The sequence below is a fragment of the Lutra lutra genome, chromosome 4 (assembly GCF_902655055.1).
Source record: "Lutra lutra chromosome 4, mLutLut1.2, whole genome shotgun sequence".
Classification (NCBI taxonomy): domain Eukaryota; kingdom Metazoa; phylum Chordata; class Mammalia; order Carnivora; family Mustelidae; genus Lutra; species Lutra lutra.
Window position 1 is genome coordinate 82,213,265 of NC_062281.1, and position 18,993 is coordinate 82,232,257.

At 31.6% G+C, this 18,993-nt stretch overlaps 1 protein-coding gene across 1 annotated transcript in view; it reads right to left on the reverse strand.

Moving 5' to 3' along the window:
* Nucleotides 1-1,524: 1,524 nt before the first annotated feature.
* The window catches only part of SNTG1 (syntrophin gamma 1), a 913,181-nt gene continuing 895,712 nt past the window's right edge, over nt 1,525-18,993 (reverse strand). The window contains 1 exon segment of the mRNA XM_047727784.1: nt 1,525-3,946. Within this exon segment, the coding sequence (XP_047583740.1) occupies nt 3,788-3,946 (159 nt within the window). The 3' untranslated portion in view covers nt 1,525-3,787.

Consider the following 18,993-nt stretch of genomic DNA (forward strand, 5'->3'; position numbering starts at 1 on the left):
AAATTTTTTGTCACAGATATTAATTTACATTTTACAAACATCCACCAAAACAATTAAAAATGAAATAAATATATTTACATTTCATATGTCTGGTATTTTCATTGCATTTTTAATATGTATAAAATATATAACATTTATAATATTTTGTTTATCTTCAAAAGCAACTTCAAATGTGCAAATAAGTGAATTATGATTTTAAAGTGTTAAGGAATAAGAATAAATCATAAACAAGAGTTTTAGAGGTATGAATAAAGCAATTCCTTAAGAAGAGCGCATGAATACAGCACTATTAAGAGTAGCAAAATGTTTGTTATTAATTCGGAACATGTACACTTACCTTAAAAAGTTAAGCACAAGATCATCCTTGTGCTTTTAAAGCTTCTCCACCTGCTGATTTCTAGCAGTAATTCAAATAATTGTTAAGATTATTACTTTTCCACAATAATAAATCAACCTTCTTGCAAACCCAGCATTCCATGTAAACAGAGTTTATGAACAAGTTTTGTCCTCGTAAATGAAGAAAATGTCCATCTAAAACCAATGCACCCAAAGGAAAGTTTCTCTGCTAACATGGTTAATATGAATTTGATATTTATTTTCAAGTAATTACTTTTCTTCCTGTTTAATGCCAGTTTTGTGAGCAAAGACTTTAAAACTCTAATTTTGTACCTGCCTGAAAAAAGGGTAAAAATGATTAGCTAGTTATTCTCCTTTAAAATAGTGTTGGATGATAAATGTTGGGGTATATGTTACACTTACATTATCTTAAAGTATTTCTTAAATAAATATTTGTTGCAATATAACAAATTAAAAATGCCCCTGCTTCAATATACTTCAGCTTTAATTAATTATTATTCTTTATCAGGCAAAATACATTATTATAGTAGTTAACAAAGACTTCAAATGATATTTGAACTTCCTTCTCTGACTTAAGTACCTATAATATAATATTCCCTTTGAGCTTGCACTATGTACACTAGAATGAATCCTTTAATGTGCATATATATGTATGTGCATATATACATATGTATATATATATGTATGTATATACATACATATATATGTATAATGTGCACACACACACACACATACACACATATCCCAAGGCACTGGAGGGGTTAACACATAAATAAGCATTCGGCTATTAAAATGTGCTCTAGTACAAATTAGGATTTCATGAATAAATCTCATGCACCTAAACATAAATTACATGAGAAATGGAGATTTGTCTGATTATTTTGTTCATTTTTAAGCTTTTTCATTTAAATAGTCCAAGTTATAACAAATGACAGTGGTTAATCATTCCACTGTAAAGGAAAATGTTAAATACTATTTGGTAACTGATGAACATCAGAATAATATTTTTCTAATAAGTAGGTGCTCCACTAATGTTGAATAGTAATTTAGGCCTGTTAGCTTTTTATCAATGGTATCAAAAATAAACACAATATTGTATTATCATAAATTTTAATTCAAGTTACAATTTACAGTGTAAATTTAAAGTATATTAAATATATTACTTGAAATATATTCTAATAATTCTAATATATTTTGAGGGTAGCATTTTATTATATACATATACACACATGTATATGTGTGTGTGTGTTGTACAAGGAGATATATACCCATACATATCTCATTGTGCACCTTTTCCCTCATCATACACATAAGCACAGACTAGAATATTTTTTTGATATAATGAAAAAGAGTATTTGATTAAATTGTTTTTTTGTATATTTAAAATGGAGCTTTTACAAAAATCTGATATTTTATTTATTAAAAATGATTATATAACAGGTATTTAAGTTTTAAAACTATTTTTTTTCCTTTTGGCTAACTAGGCCACTTCATATTACTTAATAGACCAGATTATCACACTGTGGACACATAAATGTTACCCCAATGTGGGGCACACCAAGATACAACTCTAGCTCATAGCAGAGATTCTATAATGAAGTGGCTACTACTGCTTCTGACCCTAAGGTAGTTGCCTCCCTCTGCTCTTCCCCCATATGCTCAACAGAGGCTTACTGAAGTCAGCTTTTGGTGGACTTCTGACTTTAGAATGACTATACTATTGGGTGAATACTTAGTAAGCAATATTTCCACAGTGTCATCCCAATTATGAATATAATTAATTAATGTTATGGTCAAGATAAAATATATTTAAACTATGTAGTGTCCAACTAGCCATAGTTCTTTTAGTAAGGTGTCCTAGATCCAGCTTAACTCTTGCCAGGTACAATGATGAACCTTCAATTTTTCTTTTTAATTTAACATGCTTAACAATTAACCAGATGCATAGTGAATAAATAATTTATGATGATTATGAAAATGGTTTAGTAAATTTTAAAGCATAATGATCATGTGTCCTTTTTGCAAATAATTTTGTTTCCTTCTTGAGTACTTTTTTTTTTCCTATTTAAAAAAGAAAATTAAACCACCTTATTGGATAGTTCATCATCTTCACAAGGAACTATCTATGTTTGATTTAGTTGGGAACACGTGTGTTAATTTAAAAAAAAGTATTTTTTTCTTTTTTTTTTTAATAGGCAGCTAGTTGTTTAAAAGCAGATCTCAGTACAGCTGTAGTAAAGTACAGACAGTGTTTTCCACATTAAACGAATAGTTGTATAATACCAGGGTCTGAGTCAGGAGCAGATACCTCTGATACTTTCAAATTTCCAGCTTCTTCACATTTACTAAGACAAGATAACTAAAATAACCCACATACTCTTGTATTATATAATCACTTTTATGACATGGTAAGCTAGAAATTAAAAATTTTATTTTCATATCTTACCTTACTTTCTCGTAAAATATTTCTAAAATGGGAAAATATCATTTTCCTGAAATAAGTAAAACTGAGACTACACTCTAAGGTCATTTCAGTCCATGATTAACTAGTAGATTAGCATACAAAGAATTGTATGAGTTTCTCACACCACATTTTTTGTATTATTTTCTCTACAAAAGTTCTTGGGGTCACTGAAAATTTATGAAACATTAATTTGATAACAAATCCCATTAGGTAAGTATAAACCTTCTTAAATGAAGGAAAGAACAAGAGGTTCATGAATGTTTTCTTGGTTCATAATTAAATTAACACATGTCAGCATATTTGGTTGACACTAGCAGCAATAAAATATTGATATCAGTGATTTAAGGAAAAATAGTACATTTTACATTGTGACTATCATAGAATCAATGTATTTATTCTTTTGAAAATCTTAGGAATAGTTGACAACAAGATAAAATTGGAATGCCAGTGTCATATTGCAGAATGAGAATGCAAGGAAAATCTACATTAGCAAATTAAAGTGCTTTCTTCTTTGATGAAATTTTTTACATGCTATTTTCTTCGCTGCCATGTGGTTTATTTGCCTCCTTTATATCACTCAAAATTCAATGATAGGGCATTAGTTCATGATCTGGCCCAACATATATTTGTCATACAAAATAATCTAAAATACAGAAATAACCATTTAAGTGGTATTTTTATTTATAGGTAGCTTACAATTTGTATATTATTTACATACGTTGAATCATTCATTCTTTTGTCTTCACTTTCGATGAGAACAAGCTGCTATGTTCATTTGAGATTATTCACAATGCCTTCCAAAATAGAAGTGCTTTTGAGATCCCTTATGACCTTGCTTTCTGTTCAAATTTCAAACTGAATTCACTGTTTACTTGGTGATATGATTGTTTCTCCAGGGTCTAAAATGATGACTATGTTTATTTTCTTTATATAGTCATAGTAAGTGACAATGCAAATCTCGGTATGTCAAGTTGTATACTTTGCTTTGCTTGTAGTAGCAGAGCTGGCAGCAGCAGAAGCGGTAGCCTGATTGCCTAAAAAGAGAGGGTCCAAACAAGCTACTTTGGCAGCAAAAAATGAATGAATGCAGTGAAGAACAGCAAATAGATTTGAAAATTCCAGCTCCTGAAAGGGAAAAAGAAATGGTTTAGATAGGGGTGCCTGGGTGGCTCAGTGGGTTAAAGAAATGCTTTAGATAAAATAAAAATCAATTTCTTTAAAAAAGTTGATAATAACTAGACAACTAGACAATGAGTTTTTTTCCAAGCTCAGTAAACGTGATTTGAATCAATATACATTGAATTTCTCTATATATATATACATCAAATGTATAGAAACTGTAGAAATTTTTAATATATAAATATCAGATGTATAACAGATTTACTTCAAAACATGACAGTCTAAGAGCTAGAAATACTAGGCATTTTTATTATCTATGAAAGTCATTTCAGTATTGATAAATGCTAGATAGAAATATATTTGATCAGAATAAAATTTTATTCTTGATAAAGTACAAAACACGGAGTAGCTTAAAATATATTTTGAATCTCTCTATACACATTTCACATGATAGATTTGGATTGAAATAATTTAAAAAATATTCTCTTCTGGTTCCATACAAATTTTTGGATTATTTGCTCCAGCTCTTTGAAGAATACCAGTGGAATTTTGATTGGAATGGCATTAAAAGTATAGATGGCTCTAGGCAGTATAGACATTTTAACAATGTTTATTCTTCCAATCCAAGAGCATGGAATGGTCTTCCATCTTTTTGTGTCTTCTTCAATTTCTTTCATAAGTGTTCTGTAGTTCCTCGAGTGTAGATCCTTTACCTCTTTGGTTAGGTTTATTCCCAGGTATCTTATGGTTCTTGGTGCTATAGTAAATGGAATCGATTCTCTAATTTCCCTTTCTGTATTTTCATTGTTAGTGTATAAGAAAGCCACTGATTTCTGTACATTGACTTTGTATCCTGCCACGTTACTGAATTGCTGTATGATATGAATAGACACTTCTCCAATGAAGACATACAAATGGCTATCAGACATATGAAAAAATGTTCATCATCACTAGCCATCAGGGAGATTCAAATTAAAACCACATTGAGATATCACCTTACACCAGTTAGAATGGCCAAAATTAGCAAGACAGGAAAACAACATGTGTTGGAGGGGATGTGGAGAAAGGGGAACCCTCTTACACTGTTGGTGGGAATGCAAGTTGGTGCAGCCTCTTTGGAGAACAGTGTGGAGATTCCTCAAGAAATTAAAAATAGAGCTTCCCTATGACCCTGCAATTGCACTACTGGGTATTTACCCCAAAGATACAGATGTAGTGAAAAGAAGGGTCATCTGTACCCCAATGTTTATAGCAGCAATGGCCACGGTTGCCAAACTGTGGAAAGAACCAAGATGCCCTTCAACGAACAAATGGATAAGGAAGATGTGGTCCATATACACTATGGAGTATTATGCCTCCAACAGAAAGGATGAATACCCAACTTTTGTAGCAACATGGATGGGACTGGAAGAGATTATGCTGAGTTAAAATAAGTCAAGCAGAGAGAGTAAATTATCATATGGTTTCACTTATTTGTGGAGCCTAACAAATAGCATGGAGGACATGGGGAGTTAGGAGAAGGGAGTTGAGGGAAATTGGAAGAGGAGGTGAACAAAGAGAGACTATGGACTCTGAAAAACAATCTGAAGGGTTTGAAGAGGTGGGGGGGTGGGAGGTTGGGGGAACCAGGTAGTGGGTATTAGAGAGGGCACGGATTGCATGGAGCACTGGGTGTGGTACAAAAACAATGAATACTGTTATGCTGAAAATAAATTTTAAAAAATGAAGAAAAAAAATATATATATTTACTTTAAATGTAGTTATACATAAAGTATAATTTATGTCTATCATTTGCTATTTGTTTACAATATATTTTATTCTTTTATTCCTCTATCACTGCCTTCTTTTATGTGTGTATGCATATATAATTTTAATTCACTTGTTATTTTACTATATATTTAGTTATTTATTCTGGAGAATACAATTAACAAGTTAGAACAATCTGGTTTGGATCAATACCAATTTAATTCAATAGTATTTAAAAATTTGTTCCAATATACCTCTGGTGCCTCCCCCCTTCCTTTATGCTATTGTCTTACATATTACAGCTTTGTAAATTGTAAACCCAGTGACAGTTTTATAATTTTTATTTTATGCAGTGATCTTTTAAATCAGTAAGAAGAACAGAAGAATTACAAACAAAATGTATTTATACTGTCAATTATATTTAATTATGGAATTAGCTTTAAAAGTATGCTTGATTTCTTCATGTTGATTCAAGTTACTATTCTCTTATTTCATTCTGAAGAACATTTCCTATAGTGTAGATCTACTAGTGACAAACTCTGTTGTTGCTTAATCTAGTAAAGATTTAATTAATTTCCTCTTCATTTTTGAAGGGAAATTTGGCTAGATAAAGGACTCTTGTTTGCTAATCTTCGTTTCAGGACTTAAATATATCATTCTAGTGCCATGTGGTCTCTATCGCTTAATTTTAGAAATCAGCTGTTACCCTTATTAGTGATCCCAAGTACTGTTGGAATCATTCTCTTGCTGCTTTCAAAATTCTTTACTTGGGCTTTTCAAAGTTCAATCACGATGTTTGTTTCTCTGTGGGTTTATCATACTTGGAATTCACTGAATTTCCGGGATTTGGAGATTAATGCTTTTCATCATATTTGAGAAGTTTTCAGCTGTTTTACTTCTTCAAATAGTCATTCTTCCCCCTTTTTCCCTGCTTTCCTTAGATTCCCATTATGTATGTGATTGATGCTGTCACACATTTAAGTTTCTGAGGATCTGTTCATTTTTACTCATTTTCTCATTTTCTGTTCCCTAGATTGGATAATCTCAATTGACTTAGTGAGATTGACATATACTGAACTCTTCCAAGTTCTCTCATTCTCTGTTCAAGTTCAAATCTTTTGTTTAATACCTCCAAGGGAATTCTTTATTTGTTATTGCACTTTTATATGATAAAATTTGATTTGATTCTCTTTATTATTTCTATGTCTTTTTTGACATTTTTCATTTCATGAGACACATCACACTTTATTTTAATTCTTTGAGCATGGTCTCCATTAGCCTTTTGAACATGTATGCAGGAGATAATTCTAAGTTTTTGTCTATTAAGTCCAATAGCTGGATTTCCTCAGGGAAAGTTCTTACTAATAGTTAATTTTCTTATATAAGTGCCACAATTTCTTGATTCTTTAAATGTATCACAATTTTTATTTAAAACTGGACATTTCAATAACGTACTTTGGAAAAAAGATTCTCATCCTTCCCTGGTATCTGAGGCAGTTTGATAGTGTTATTGTTCATCCTTCCTTCCTTTTCATTTTTTTTGTTTGTTTTTTAGTGACCTTCCTGATATAATTCATAATTCTCTAAAGACTGTATTTCCCATCACCATTGCTAGTAAAGTCTCTTAGTGGTCCAGTGTTATAACAGTCTGACTCAACAGGGCTGAGACATTAGGTCATGCACACAGCTTTGCCTAACCATATGTCATTATAGTTCTCAGGAAGATAATTAGAGTTTTTCAATGCCCCTTATTCCTCAGATCTTAGTTTTAAGGTTTCCTTAGCTTTTTGTTTGCCACTACTAAAATCACCAACTCAGGTAATTATAATGTGCTTCTGATTGTTTTCAATAAATACCAATAAATTCCTTGGTGTTGGGTTTTCTCAATGAACACGGTTTGAGTCATGTCAAGTAATGAAAAGTACTACAAATGTGCTTTATCCATGGAGCTTCCAGATAGATCAAATAAGATCAAATAATTACAGTATTCCTGGGATAGGCTTTTTGAGAAACTCTAAGCCCAGTCTGTACTCTCCAGTGGCTTCAGGGGTACTGTTTTTCATAGCTGTCAAGTTTTCTAAGCTGTTTGTTTTATATTTGCTTTGTCTATAATGAATACTTTACAGTAATTGCAAACATATGGTTACTTTAAAGTTCTGAAAAATTTAATCCTGATAATTTTGACTGATTTTTCATTGTTTTTCCAGAGAAGTGCCATTTTAGAAGATTTTATTTTCCCATTCTAGAAATCCAACCCACATTTATATTTGATTTTATAAGATGCTTTAAAGTACAGTGATTTGCAATTTTTATGTGGTTTGGATTATTGATTTATTATTTATCTTGGTTTCCTGACTTAATTATAAGGCTTGGTGAATAAAAATAAAAACTCATTTAATTGTCAATCTATATTAATCTGCTTACTTTCAAAGGCTTAAGTACTTCTAGGATCTTGATGTAATAGAATCTTATTTAGTAATATCTTGTGTCATTCCTTAAGTTAATTAAAAGAATAAGATACTAATATATGTTATTACTATATTTATACCATTTCTCTAATATTAAGTTATTCAGTGAATAACAATATACCAGACGATGTATTGATATTCACTGGGACCATAAATTTGAAGAAGACATGACTTATGCACTTAAGAAACTCATATGGGACAATTTAAACAGTTGATCATAATGAAAATCTAAAAGACTCTAAATATGTACATATTATGAACAATTATATAGCACCTGTTTTCACAATCAAATAATTTTTCAGATCAAAATTCAATTTTTCCCATTTTCAAATGATTTCATGATTATTGTAATTTTTTATCTATTTCCTTATTAAGAGAGGACAATACAGTACCTGGTTACTATACTCTATTTTAAGTTATTTTACTGCCTAGGAAAATGCTTTCACGTGTATCTTTTTTTTTTTAAGATTTTATTTATTTATTTGACAGACAGAGGGAGATCACAAGTAGGCAGAGAGGCAGGCAGAGAGAGAGGGGGAAGCAGGCTCCCCGCAAAGCAGAGAGCCCGATGTGGGACTCGATCCCAGGACCCTGAGATCATGACCTGAGTGGAAGGCAGAGGCTTAACCCACTGAGCCACCCAGGCACCCCGTGTGTAACTTTATTATTAAAATTTTGATTTTCTAAATGTTTTTACTTATATCAACAAAATAAAAATCTAATAACTTTCCTTCTATAAGTAAATGGTGACTTTTGGCAAAATGGAAAACAAATATATCACACCATGAACATTTCCCCTTGAAAGTTACTTATTTTAGAGGCAATTAATGTATTTGTTTTACATTAAAGATGTCAATTTAAATTTATAGGTTAGCAAGTTAAGAAGTGTTTTTGACTCCTAGCACACATGACCAAGTTCAATATGCCTAAAGAGAAAATAGAAGACTTGAAAAATAAATTATGTACAAAGAAAAAGAACTCTCAATAGGAAATAAAAATGGTTTGGAATCCTCAGTGATTCCCAGGAGTTTAGAAGTTCTTTTAAAAGTATAATACTTTTATATTTTTTATATTTATAAAAATATAAATTATGTACACACACACAAATGACTTCAATTTTCCCCTGATCAATCTACTGATGCTTCAGTTTCTTTTACAGTATGAAGCACTACAAAACATGGATGGATGCAGGACCAGCACTACTAAGTAGGTGTCCCTGCCCTAGCCTCATTTGTTTTTGTCCATAGTCTAAACAGCTGGTGTTGTCAATGATTTGCAGTGAAAGGAAGAGAATCTTGGAATTTTATAAAATCTTTCATTCCAGATGCCAAAAAAAAGTCAGAAATTGTGAAAAGCAGGATAGGAAGATGTTCCTTCATTTCTAATGCAGAGGGAATTCCTTCATCTCAAATACCTACCCAAGTGTGTGAATATTAAACTTCCTCATCTATGAGACCTCAGTGCTAAATATAAATATGAATTCACTTAAATTGCCAGTCATTCTCCAAAAAGAAAACCAGCACACCATGAATTCTTAAGTAGCATCTTTGGCAGACACTGAGCATACAAAATATTCCATCTATTGTGTTATATATTCAATCTTTACCATCAAACCACAAAATATGTTGTCCCTACAGAAATATTTTAAGACAGGACTTTTATCCACAATTTATAATGAGAAAATGAAGATATATACAGATTAGCTAAAAGTGGCATTGCTGGAAGTCAATTCTTGATTTTTTGATTTAAGTCTTACCAAACCTAACATTTGTGAAAAGTTATCCTCCAGCAGCATAGAACCTCTGAGATGGTGGAAACTGGGGGCAGGAAATGGTTTGGGGGAAAAGACTCCAATGAGCAAATCAATGGAAATGAGTTTCTATACTCTGCACTGTTCCACTAAATAGAAAAGCAATTGCTTTTTTCTTTATTTTATTATACTGTGCAAAAAAAAGCACTACCATGGCTTCCAGATCTCAAGTTTAGCAATTTAGGATTAATATGCTGTACAGACTAATTTAGACAATATTTTAAGTGTTTCTTTTGAGGGAAATTGTTATTGAGTTCAACGAATAAAGCCTCATTGATGTTTTTCAAAGACAACCTGTTTTGAAGTCAGAGGATTGTCTGGCCATATTATATCAAATTATAATTTTAAAAATACATGTACATAAATACAAAAACAAGATATTAGAAGTAGTAAAGGAAAATATATATGGTTAGAAAATTTAGTAGGAATGACTATAAGAATATGTTAGTAATCCTTCATATACTAGTGTCATATTTACAACAGATATAAGCCACTTTTATAAAGTTCCCAATAGCGATAAAATGAGATTTTTTGGTAAACTGTTCAATAGCTACAATTTGCTCATGACTTCAAATGGGAACCATTTCCCTGTTCTACTCAGAAAGTTCTGAGAAGTTTAATGAGGCTCTGGAAAACAGATGGCAAATTTATTAAGCTTTCTGAGTAATGAAGTGAGAATTTATGAGAATTTATTTCTGTTTTCAGAGAAAAAAGTATAATGGGGTTTTGTAATACGACATTGTTCTCATATACCCATAAAAAAATAACAAAAACAAAAACGTAAAAACAAAGTAAGTTCCCCAACTCCCAGGTAAATCTACATGACTTTTTTCAATATTTCTGAGACCTTTTCACAACCAAAAAGTTAAATGCTATATAGAACTTTTAATTTTGTAATACTTGTGGCAACTCAATCATGTTCCCCAAACAAATTGTTAAATAAGCTCTGGTTATAATGCATTTGTCTTGTAACTAGGAATGTACATAGTATTATTAAGTTAAAGCATGTTTTATTAGCAATTACTTATTATTATATATGACAAGATATGCATCTACTGTCTAAACCATTTTTATCACTTTTAAACCATTTTCAAGAGAAAAGAAACACTGTAACAGCTTCCATATTTAATTTTTTTTTTTGACCCATAGTTTAAATGCTGGGGTAACCTTCTTTTTTATTTCTAGTAGTTTTATCATGATATCTTTGGCATATAAAATTATATGTATTTAAGATATGAATTGATGTTTTGATACATATACATTGTGAAAAGAGTGCCAAAATCAAGGTAATTAGCATATCATCACTTCTACATAACTACCATTGTGTTTGGGGGTGGGGAGAAATTTTATTTGAATTATTCTAAACAGTGTTGTCAACTATCATCAATCACATTATATAATAGATCACTATTCATCTTATATGACTGAAATTTTATACCTTTTGACTAACATCATCTCGTTTTCCCTCCCCCAAACCTCTGGCAATCACAATTCTACTTTGTGCTTCAGGATTTAACTATTGTAGATGCCACATGTGAGTTAGATCAGGCAGTATTTTTTTTTCCTGTGTCTTGCTTATTTTACTTAGCATGATATCCTCCAGTACCACCCATATCACAAATGACAAGATGCTCTTTTTTATTAGCATAAATAACATTTCATTATGTGTGTGTATAACATTTTCTTTATCCATTCATCTGTCAAAGGACAGTAAGGTTTATTCTATATCTTGACTATTGTGAATAATGCTGCAATGAACATGAGAGTGCAGACATATTTTCAATGATTTCATTTCATCTCATTTGGAAATATACCCAGGATTGGGATTGTTGGATAATAGGATAATTCTATTTAATTTTTTGAGAAATGTCCATATTGTTTCCCCTATTGTCTGTCCCAAATTACATTGCCTCCAGCAGGACACAAAGGTTCCCTTTTCTCCACCTTTTTGCCAACATTATTATCTTTTGTCTTTTTGATAATAGCCATTCTAATAGGTGTGAGGTGATATCTCATTAAGATTTTGGTTTAGGGGCACCTGGGTGGCTCAGTGGGTTAAAGTCTCTGCCTTCAGCCCAGGTCATGTTCTCAGGGTCCTGGGATCAAGCCCTGCATCAGGCTTTCTGCTCAGCAGGGAGCCTGCTTCCTCCTCTCTCTCTGCCTGCCTCTCTGCCTGCTTGTGATCTCTGTCTGCCATATAAATAAATAAAATCTTAAAAAAAAAAGATTTTGGTTTATATGTCCCTAATGATTAGTGATGTTGAGCACCTTTTCATATAATTGTTAGTCATTTAAATTTCTTCTTTGTGTCTATTAGGACTTAGCCCATTTTTAAATAGAATTATTTGTATTTTTGGTATTGAGTTGTATTAGTTACTTCTGTATTTTGGATGTTAATCCACTGTTAGATACATCATTTGCAAATAATTTTCTTTTTCTGTAGATTGCATTTCATTTTCTTGATTATTTTCTTTTTTTTTTAAGATTTTATTTTATTTATTTATTTGACAGAGATCACAGGTAGGCAGAGAGGCAGGCAGAGAGAGAGGAAGGGAAGCAGGCTCCCAGCCGAGCAGAGAGCCCAAAGCGGGGCTCGATCCCAGGACCCTGGGATCATGACCTGAGCCGAAGGCAGAGGCTTTAACCCACTGAGCCACCCAGGCGCCCCGATTATTTTCTTTGTTGTACAGAAACTTTCTAGTTTGATGTGGTCCCCTTGTCTCTTCTGGCTTTTGTTGCCTATGTTTTGGATGTCCTAGCCAAAAAATTTTTGCCAAGACTAATTTCAAGAAGGTCTTTGCTTATGTTTTCTTTTAGGAGTTTTATATTTCAGGTCTTACATTTAAGTCTTTAATCCATTTTGTGTTGATTTTTATGTATGTTGTGTGTTAGTGATCCAACTTTATTGTTTTGCATACAGATACATGGTTTTCTCATCATTACTTGTTGAAGAACCTATACTTACCTTGCTGTTCATGGAACACTTGTCAATAAGCAGGTGAATAAATATGTGGGTTTATTTCCGGAATATGTATCCTATTCATTGGTCTATATGTTTACACATATGTGCCTGTGTGTGTGTGTGTGTGTGTACACATGCATGCATATATATATATATATGTATATATATATATATGGTTTGGTTCCTATAGCTTTGTTTTGGTTCCTATTGCTTTGTAGCATAATTTAAAGTTGGAAAATGGGATCCTACAGCTTTCTTTTTACTTAAGATTGCTTTGGCTATTTGGAGTCTTATGATTTCATATGAATTTAAGATTTTTTATCTTTCTGTAAAAAACATCACTGTGATTTGTATAGGTATCTCATTGAATCTACAGATCATTTTGGGTAATATGACTATTTAAACAATACTAATCATTCCTTTTCATAAACATAGAAACACGGGATATCTTTCCTTTTGTGTCCTTTAGAATTTCCTTCATCAGTGTTTTAGAAACTTCAGTGTATAAGTCTTTCATCTCTTTTAAGTTAATTCCTAAGTAATGTATTATTTTTGTTGCTGCTGTGAATAGGATTGTTTTCCTAATTCCTCTTTCAGATAACTTCTTATTAGTATATATTTATGCCACTGATTTTTATGCCAATTCTGTATTCAACAAATTCACTGAATTTATTAGTTTTAATGACTTTTTGTGGAGTTTTCAGTTTTTCCCTATTCAGTAAGATGTTAGCTTGTGGGTTTTTCAAATTTGGCCTTATTACGTTGATGTTGGTTCCTTTCATACTATTTTTTGGGCCAGTTTTTATAATAAAAAGAGTCTGAAGATTGTCAAATGCTTTTCTGCATCTACTGAAATGATCATGTGATTTTTTATATTTTATTCTGCTAATGTGGTATATCATATTGATTTTTGTGTGTTAAATCATTCATGCATCACAGTAATAAATCCAACTTATGATCTTTTTAATGTGCTGTTGATTCTGATTTCCTAGTATTTCACTGAGGATTTTTGTATCAATGTTCATTAAGGATATTGGCCTCTAGTTTAATTTTTTTTTTTAAATCTTTGTCTGGCATTGAAATCAGGGTAATTTTACCTTCATACAATCATTCTGAGAGTGTTTCCTCTTCTATCTTTTAAAAGAGTTTTAAAAATATCAGTATTAATTCTTCTTTGAATGTTTATTAATTATTGACGTATGTATCCTTTTGATTCTGGGTTTTTCTTTATTGGAAAATTTTTGATCACTAATTCAATCTCCTTGCTAGTTATTGCCATAATAAGAGCCATATCCATAATTAGATTTTCATTGTCAAATTTTTGTTATATGTCTGTCATTATTTCATTGCAGTTATGAAAGGTGATTAACTAAGAAGCTGACTCACTATGACAATTATATTTCTTTAGATGTGGTATTAATAGTACTTTAAAAATATACTTCTACTTTTAGAATGATTTCCTTATTTCTCCTAAGTGTAATAAAAACTCTGGAAATGACATGTAAAACAAACAAAAGGACATTTTGAAAGGAGTGGAGAAGGCAGATAGGGATCCAGCGACCTCAGGACCTGATGAATAATATGGTAAAAACTCATTTTTTCTTTTTAAATCATATATTCCAAACAAGAAAGTAAAGAGCTTGGGCCCAGAAACACCAATGATTACAGACAAAACAAACAAATGGAAAAAACAAACAAAACAAAACAATAGACAACTCTATCTAGCCATATGATCTGAAAAGGGGCAGTCTACTCATTAATTACTCTACTCTGGACTAATGCTACAGAAAAACTGGCCTTACTCCCAGTCCCACCAGCAAAGATCTAGATTCCCACTCTTGCCAAGTTGTAAAAAGGTTCTATCTTGAGCAATAAAGAATATGCCAACTAATTTTAAAAAAAGTGAAATCATATAGAGTATGATCTTTGAGCAAGTAGATCAGACAAGAAATCAATTCCAGAAAGATAATAGGAAAATCCTAAAATACTTATACTTTATAAACATTTTACTTCTGAAGAATTCCATTGATCAAGAAGGAAAACTTCAAGGAAATTAAAAACACATTGATTTTCATTAAAATAGAAATGCAATTTATCAAAATTTGTGGAATGTAGTAAATGCTGTGATAAGAAGGAAATTTTGGAATTAAATATTTGGGTTATAAATAAAGAACTGTCGGGGCGCCTGGATGGCTCAGTGGGTTAAGCCGCAGCCTTCGGCTCAGGTCATGATCCCAGGTCCTGGGTTCAAGCCCCACATTGGCTCTCTCTGCTCAGCAGGGAGCCTGCTTCCTCCTCTCTCTCTGCCTGCCTCTCTGCTTACTTGTGATTTCTCTCTGTCAAATAAATAAATAAAATCTTAAAAAAAAAAAAAAGAACTGTCAAATCAGTGATCTTAAAATACAATCTTGTGAAATTAGAAAAAGAAGGGCAACATAAAACTAAAGCAACCAGAAAGAAGCAAATTAATAAAGTTAAGTCCAGAATTCATGTAATTGATTCTAAAACACTAAAAGAATCAATGAGAAAATAATTTTGGTTTTTTGAAATGTCTCTATCAAGACTAACAAAAAAATAGAGAAGAAGCATGAATTACTCACAGGAATGAGAGATATCATTATAAAATTTGCAGAACTTCAAAGTGAAATACTAAAATTAGGTGAAATAAAGAAGTGAAATTCAAAGTGAAATAAAGAAATAAGGACTATGGGGCGCCTGGGGGGCTCAGTGAGTTAAAGCCTCTGCCTTCAGCTCAGGTCATGATCGCCCCACATTGGGCTCTCTCCTCAGCGAGGAGCCTGATTTTTCCTCTCTCTCTGCCTGCTTCTCTGCCTATTTGTGATCTCTCTCTCTGTCAAATAAATAAAATCTTAAAAAAAAAAAGAAAGAAGGACTATGGAAATACTATAAGAAAATTGACACAAATAAATTTGACAATTAAGATAGAATTGACCGAGTCCTTAAAAAAATAAAAATGATCACAACTCTTTTGAGAATACTAGATAATTTGAATATCTATCTACTAAGTAAACTGAAATAATAATTTTTAAAAATCTCAAAAAGGAAACCTCCCAGCCCAGATATTTCCACTAGAGAATTCTACCAAATCTTTAAAGAAGAATCAACAATTCTACATGGTATCTTCCAGAAAATAGAAGAGAAGGAAACATTCCAAACTCATTTTATAAGACAAGTTTTATCCTGATATAAAAACCAGGCAAAGGTAGCATCAAAAACAAACAAACAAACAAACAAAAACACCAAAAAACCTTATAAACCAGTATCTCTCATGAGCATAAAAGCAAAAATTCTTAAAATTTTACAAACATGGTTCATCATTATATGTAAAGAATTACACATTATTATCAGGTAAGGTTTATTCTAAGAATGTAAGATTGGTTCAACATTTCAAAACCAATTACTATATCTCATCTTATTAAGAAGCTAAAAAATGTACATGGTCATGTTAATTGACACCGATTCATAATGAAAACTTTCAGGAAAACAGAAATAGAGGAGAACTCAACCTGAGAAAACTTCTGTTAAAGCCCTAAGCTCACAACACACTTAATGGTGAAAGAGTAAATACTTTCCCCTAAAATAAAGAAGGAAAAGAATGTCCACAGTCACTACTGATAGTGATATAGTATTTACATATGCAGCCAAAACAATAGGCAAGAAAATGAAAGCAATGTGATACAGATTAAGAAAAAAAGAAATATATCTTCCCGTAATTCTCATGTGTTGATGATCTATGTAGATTTCAAGGAATCTTAAAAACAAAAACAAAAAAACACCTAGAACTAATAGGTGTATTTATACTGGTTTTGGATAAAATGTAAATATAAAAACATTAATTATATTTCCATTTGTAACAATATTTGAAAAACAAAATTTTAAAAAGCAATACCAATGACATTTTCTTGCAAAATGATTTTCCTAATTGTAAATCTAACAAAACATGCATGGAATTTGTTTGGTAAAAAGTACACAATGCAGAATAATTCAATCAAAAAGATTTTAAAAAAAGAGAAAAGTATCCAGTTTCCATTGCCTTAAGAAATCAACATAGCATAAGATGCAAATTCTTTTCAGATTGACTGTTTTATGACATCCTTATCAAAATACCAATGAGATTATTCATAGATACAGATAAAGTAATTAGAAAATGTCTATGGAAAGACAAAGGGGCTAGAATAGCTAAAGCAATTCTGAAAAATAAGAATAAAATAGAAGAAATCACTTTTCTTCATTTAAAGTATTATTATATAGTTAATGTATTCAGAATTATATGATATTGACAAAGAGGTAAATAAAACAAGAAATAACACCATGCAAGTATGACTAACTGATTTTTGACAAAATTGTAAAAACAATCCAATAGTCTTTAAATAGTCTTTACAACAAAGGTTGCTGAAATAATTGGCATCTTTGGACAAAACATCTGTTTTCTTAAATCTCACAGCTTACAGGAAAAAATGAACTCAGATGTGTTATATATTTAAAGGCAAACCTACAGAACTTTTTAAAAAAAAATATATATATATATATTTTTTTTTTAGAGAGAGAAAGATAATGTGTGTGCATGGGTGAGACGGAGACAGAAACTTTAGCAGGCTCCCTGTTCAGTGTAAAGCAAATGTGGGTCTCAGTCTCATGACCCTGATATCACCACCTGAGCCAAAACCAAGATCCAAACCCTTAACTGACTGTGCCACCCAGGTTCCCCTAGCCTACAGACCTTTTTGAAGATAGTATAGGAGAAAAATCTTTGACACCTGGGGATTGATGAAGAATTCCCAACATGACATCAAAAGCATAATCTATAAAAGACATAATTGATAAGTGGGGTTGATGAAAATTTTAAAACTTTCTCTGCATGATACCTGTTAAGAAGATGAAAGATAAGCTTTGGAAGAATTAGAAGTAAATATTTGCAAACAACATATCTAACAAAGCCTCATGTATAGAATATATAAAGAACTCATAAGGGGCACCTGTGTGGCTTAGTGTGTCTGTCTTCAGCTCAGGTCATGATCTTAGGGTCCTGGAATCAAGCACCATGTCGGATCCCTGCTCAATGGAGAGTGTGCTTCTTTTCCCCCTTCACCTCCCTGTTCTTGCATGTGCTCTCTCTCTCTCCCTCAAATAAATAAATAAAATCTTTAAAAAAAAAAAAGCTCAAAAACTCAATAGTCAAACAAATAAAATATATAATTGAAAAGTGGATAAAAATAGACATTTCACTAAAAGGAATATATAGATAGAAAACAGGCACATGAAAAGTTGTTCACCATTGCTAGCCATTAGGAAAATGAAAATTAACAGTATGATAAGAACCACTAAAATAAAAAGTAGTAACTATTTCAAATGCTGATGAGGAAACTGGATTCCTCATACATTACTATTGAAAATATAAAACATTAATAATCACTCTGAAAAATAATTTGGCATTTTCTTCAAAACTGAACAAACATTTTCCATACCACAGAACAACTGTGCTTCTGGGCATTTATCCCAGAGAAATGGAATCTCATATCCATGCACATTATTGTTCATAACAGCTTTAGTTATTTGCAATAACTAAACACTGGAAACTAGCAAACGTCCCTGAACAGGTAAATGGGTAAACATATAACCAAATCATGGAATACTACTCTGCAACAAAAAAGAACAATTGATTGACATACAGAGCAATTTAGACAAATCTCAAGGCCATTATGCTGAGTGAAAAAAGTAAAGCTCAGAATGTCACATACTGCATAATTTATTTTACATAATAATCTCAAAATGACAAATAATGGAAATGAAAAAGTGGATTAATTATTGCTACGATTTAGAAATGGTAGAAGTGAGAGATGGATCAACATGATAAAGGAAGTCCTGTTTCTTGATCATGGAAATGGTTCCACAAATGCACACATGTTAGCATTGACGTGGGACTATACACATATTGCACTGATGTCATATTCCTATTTTTTATATCATACTACAGCTACATAAGATATAACCATTGGGTGAAACAGGATGAAGAGTATACAGAATATCTCTGTATTATCTTTATAAC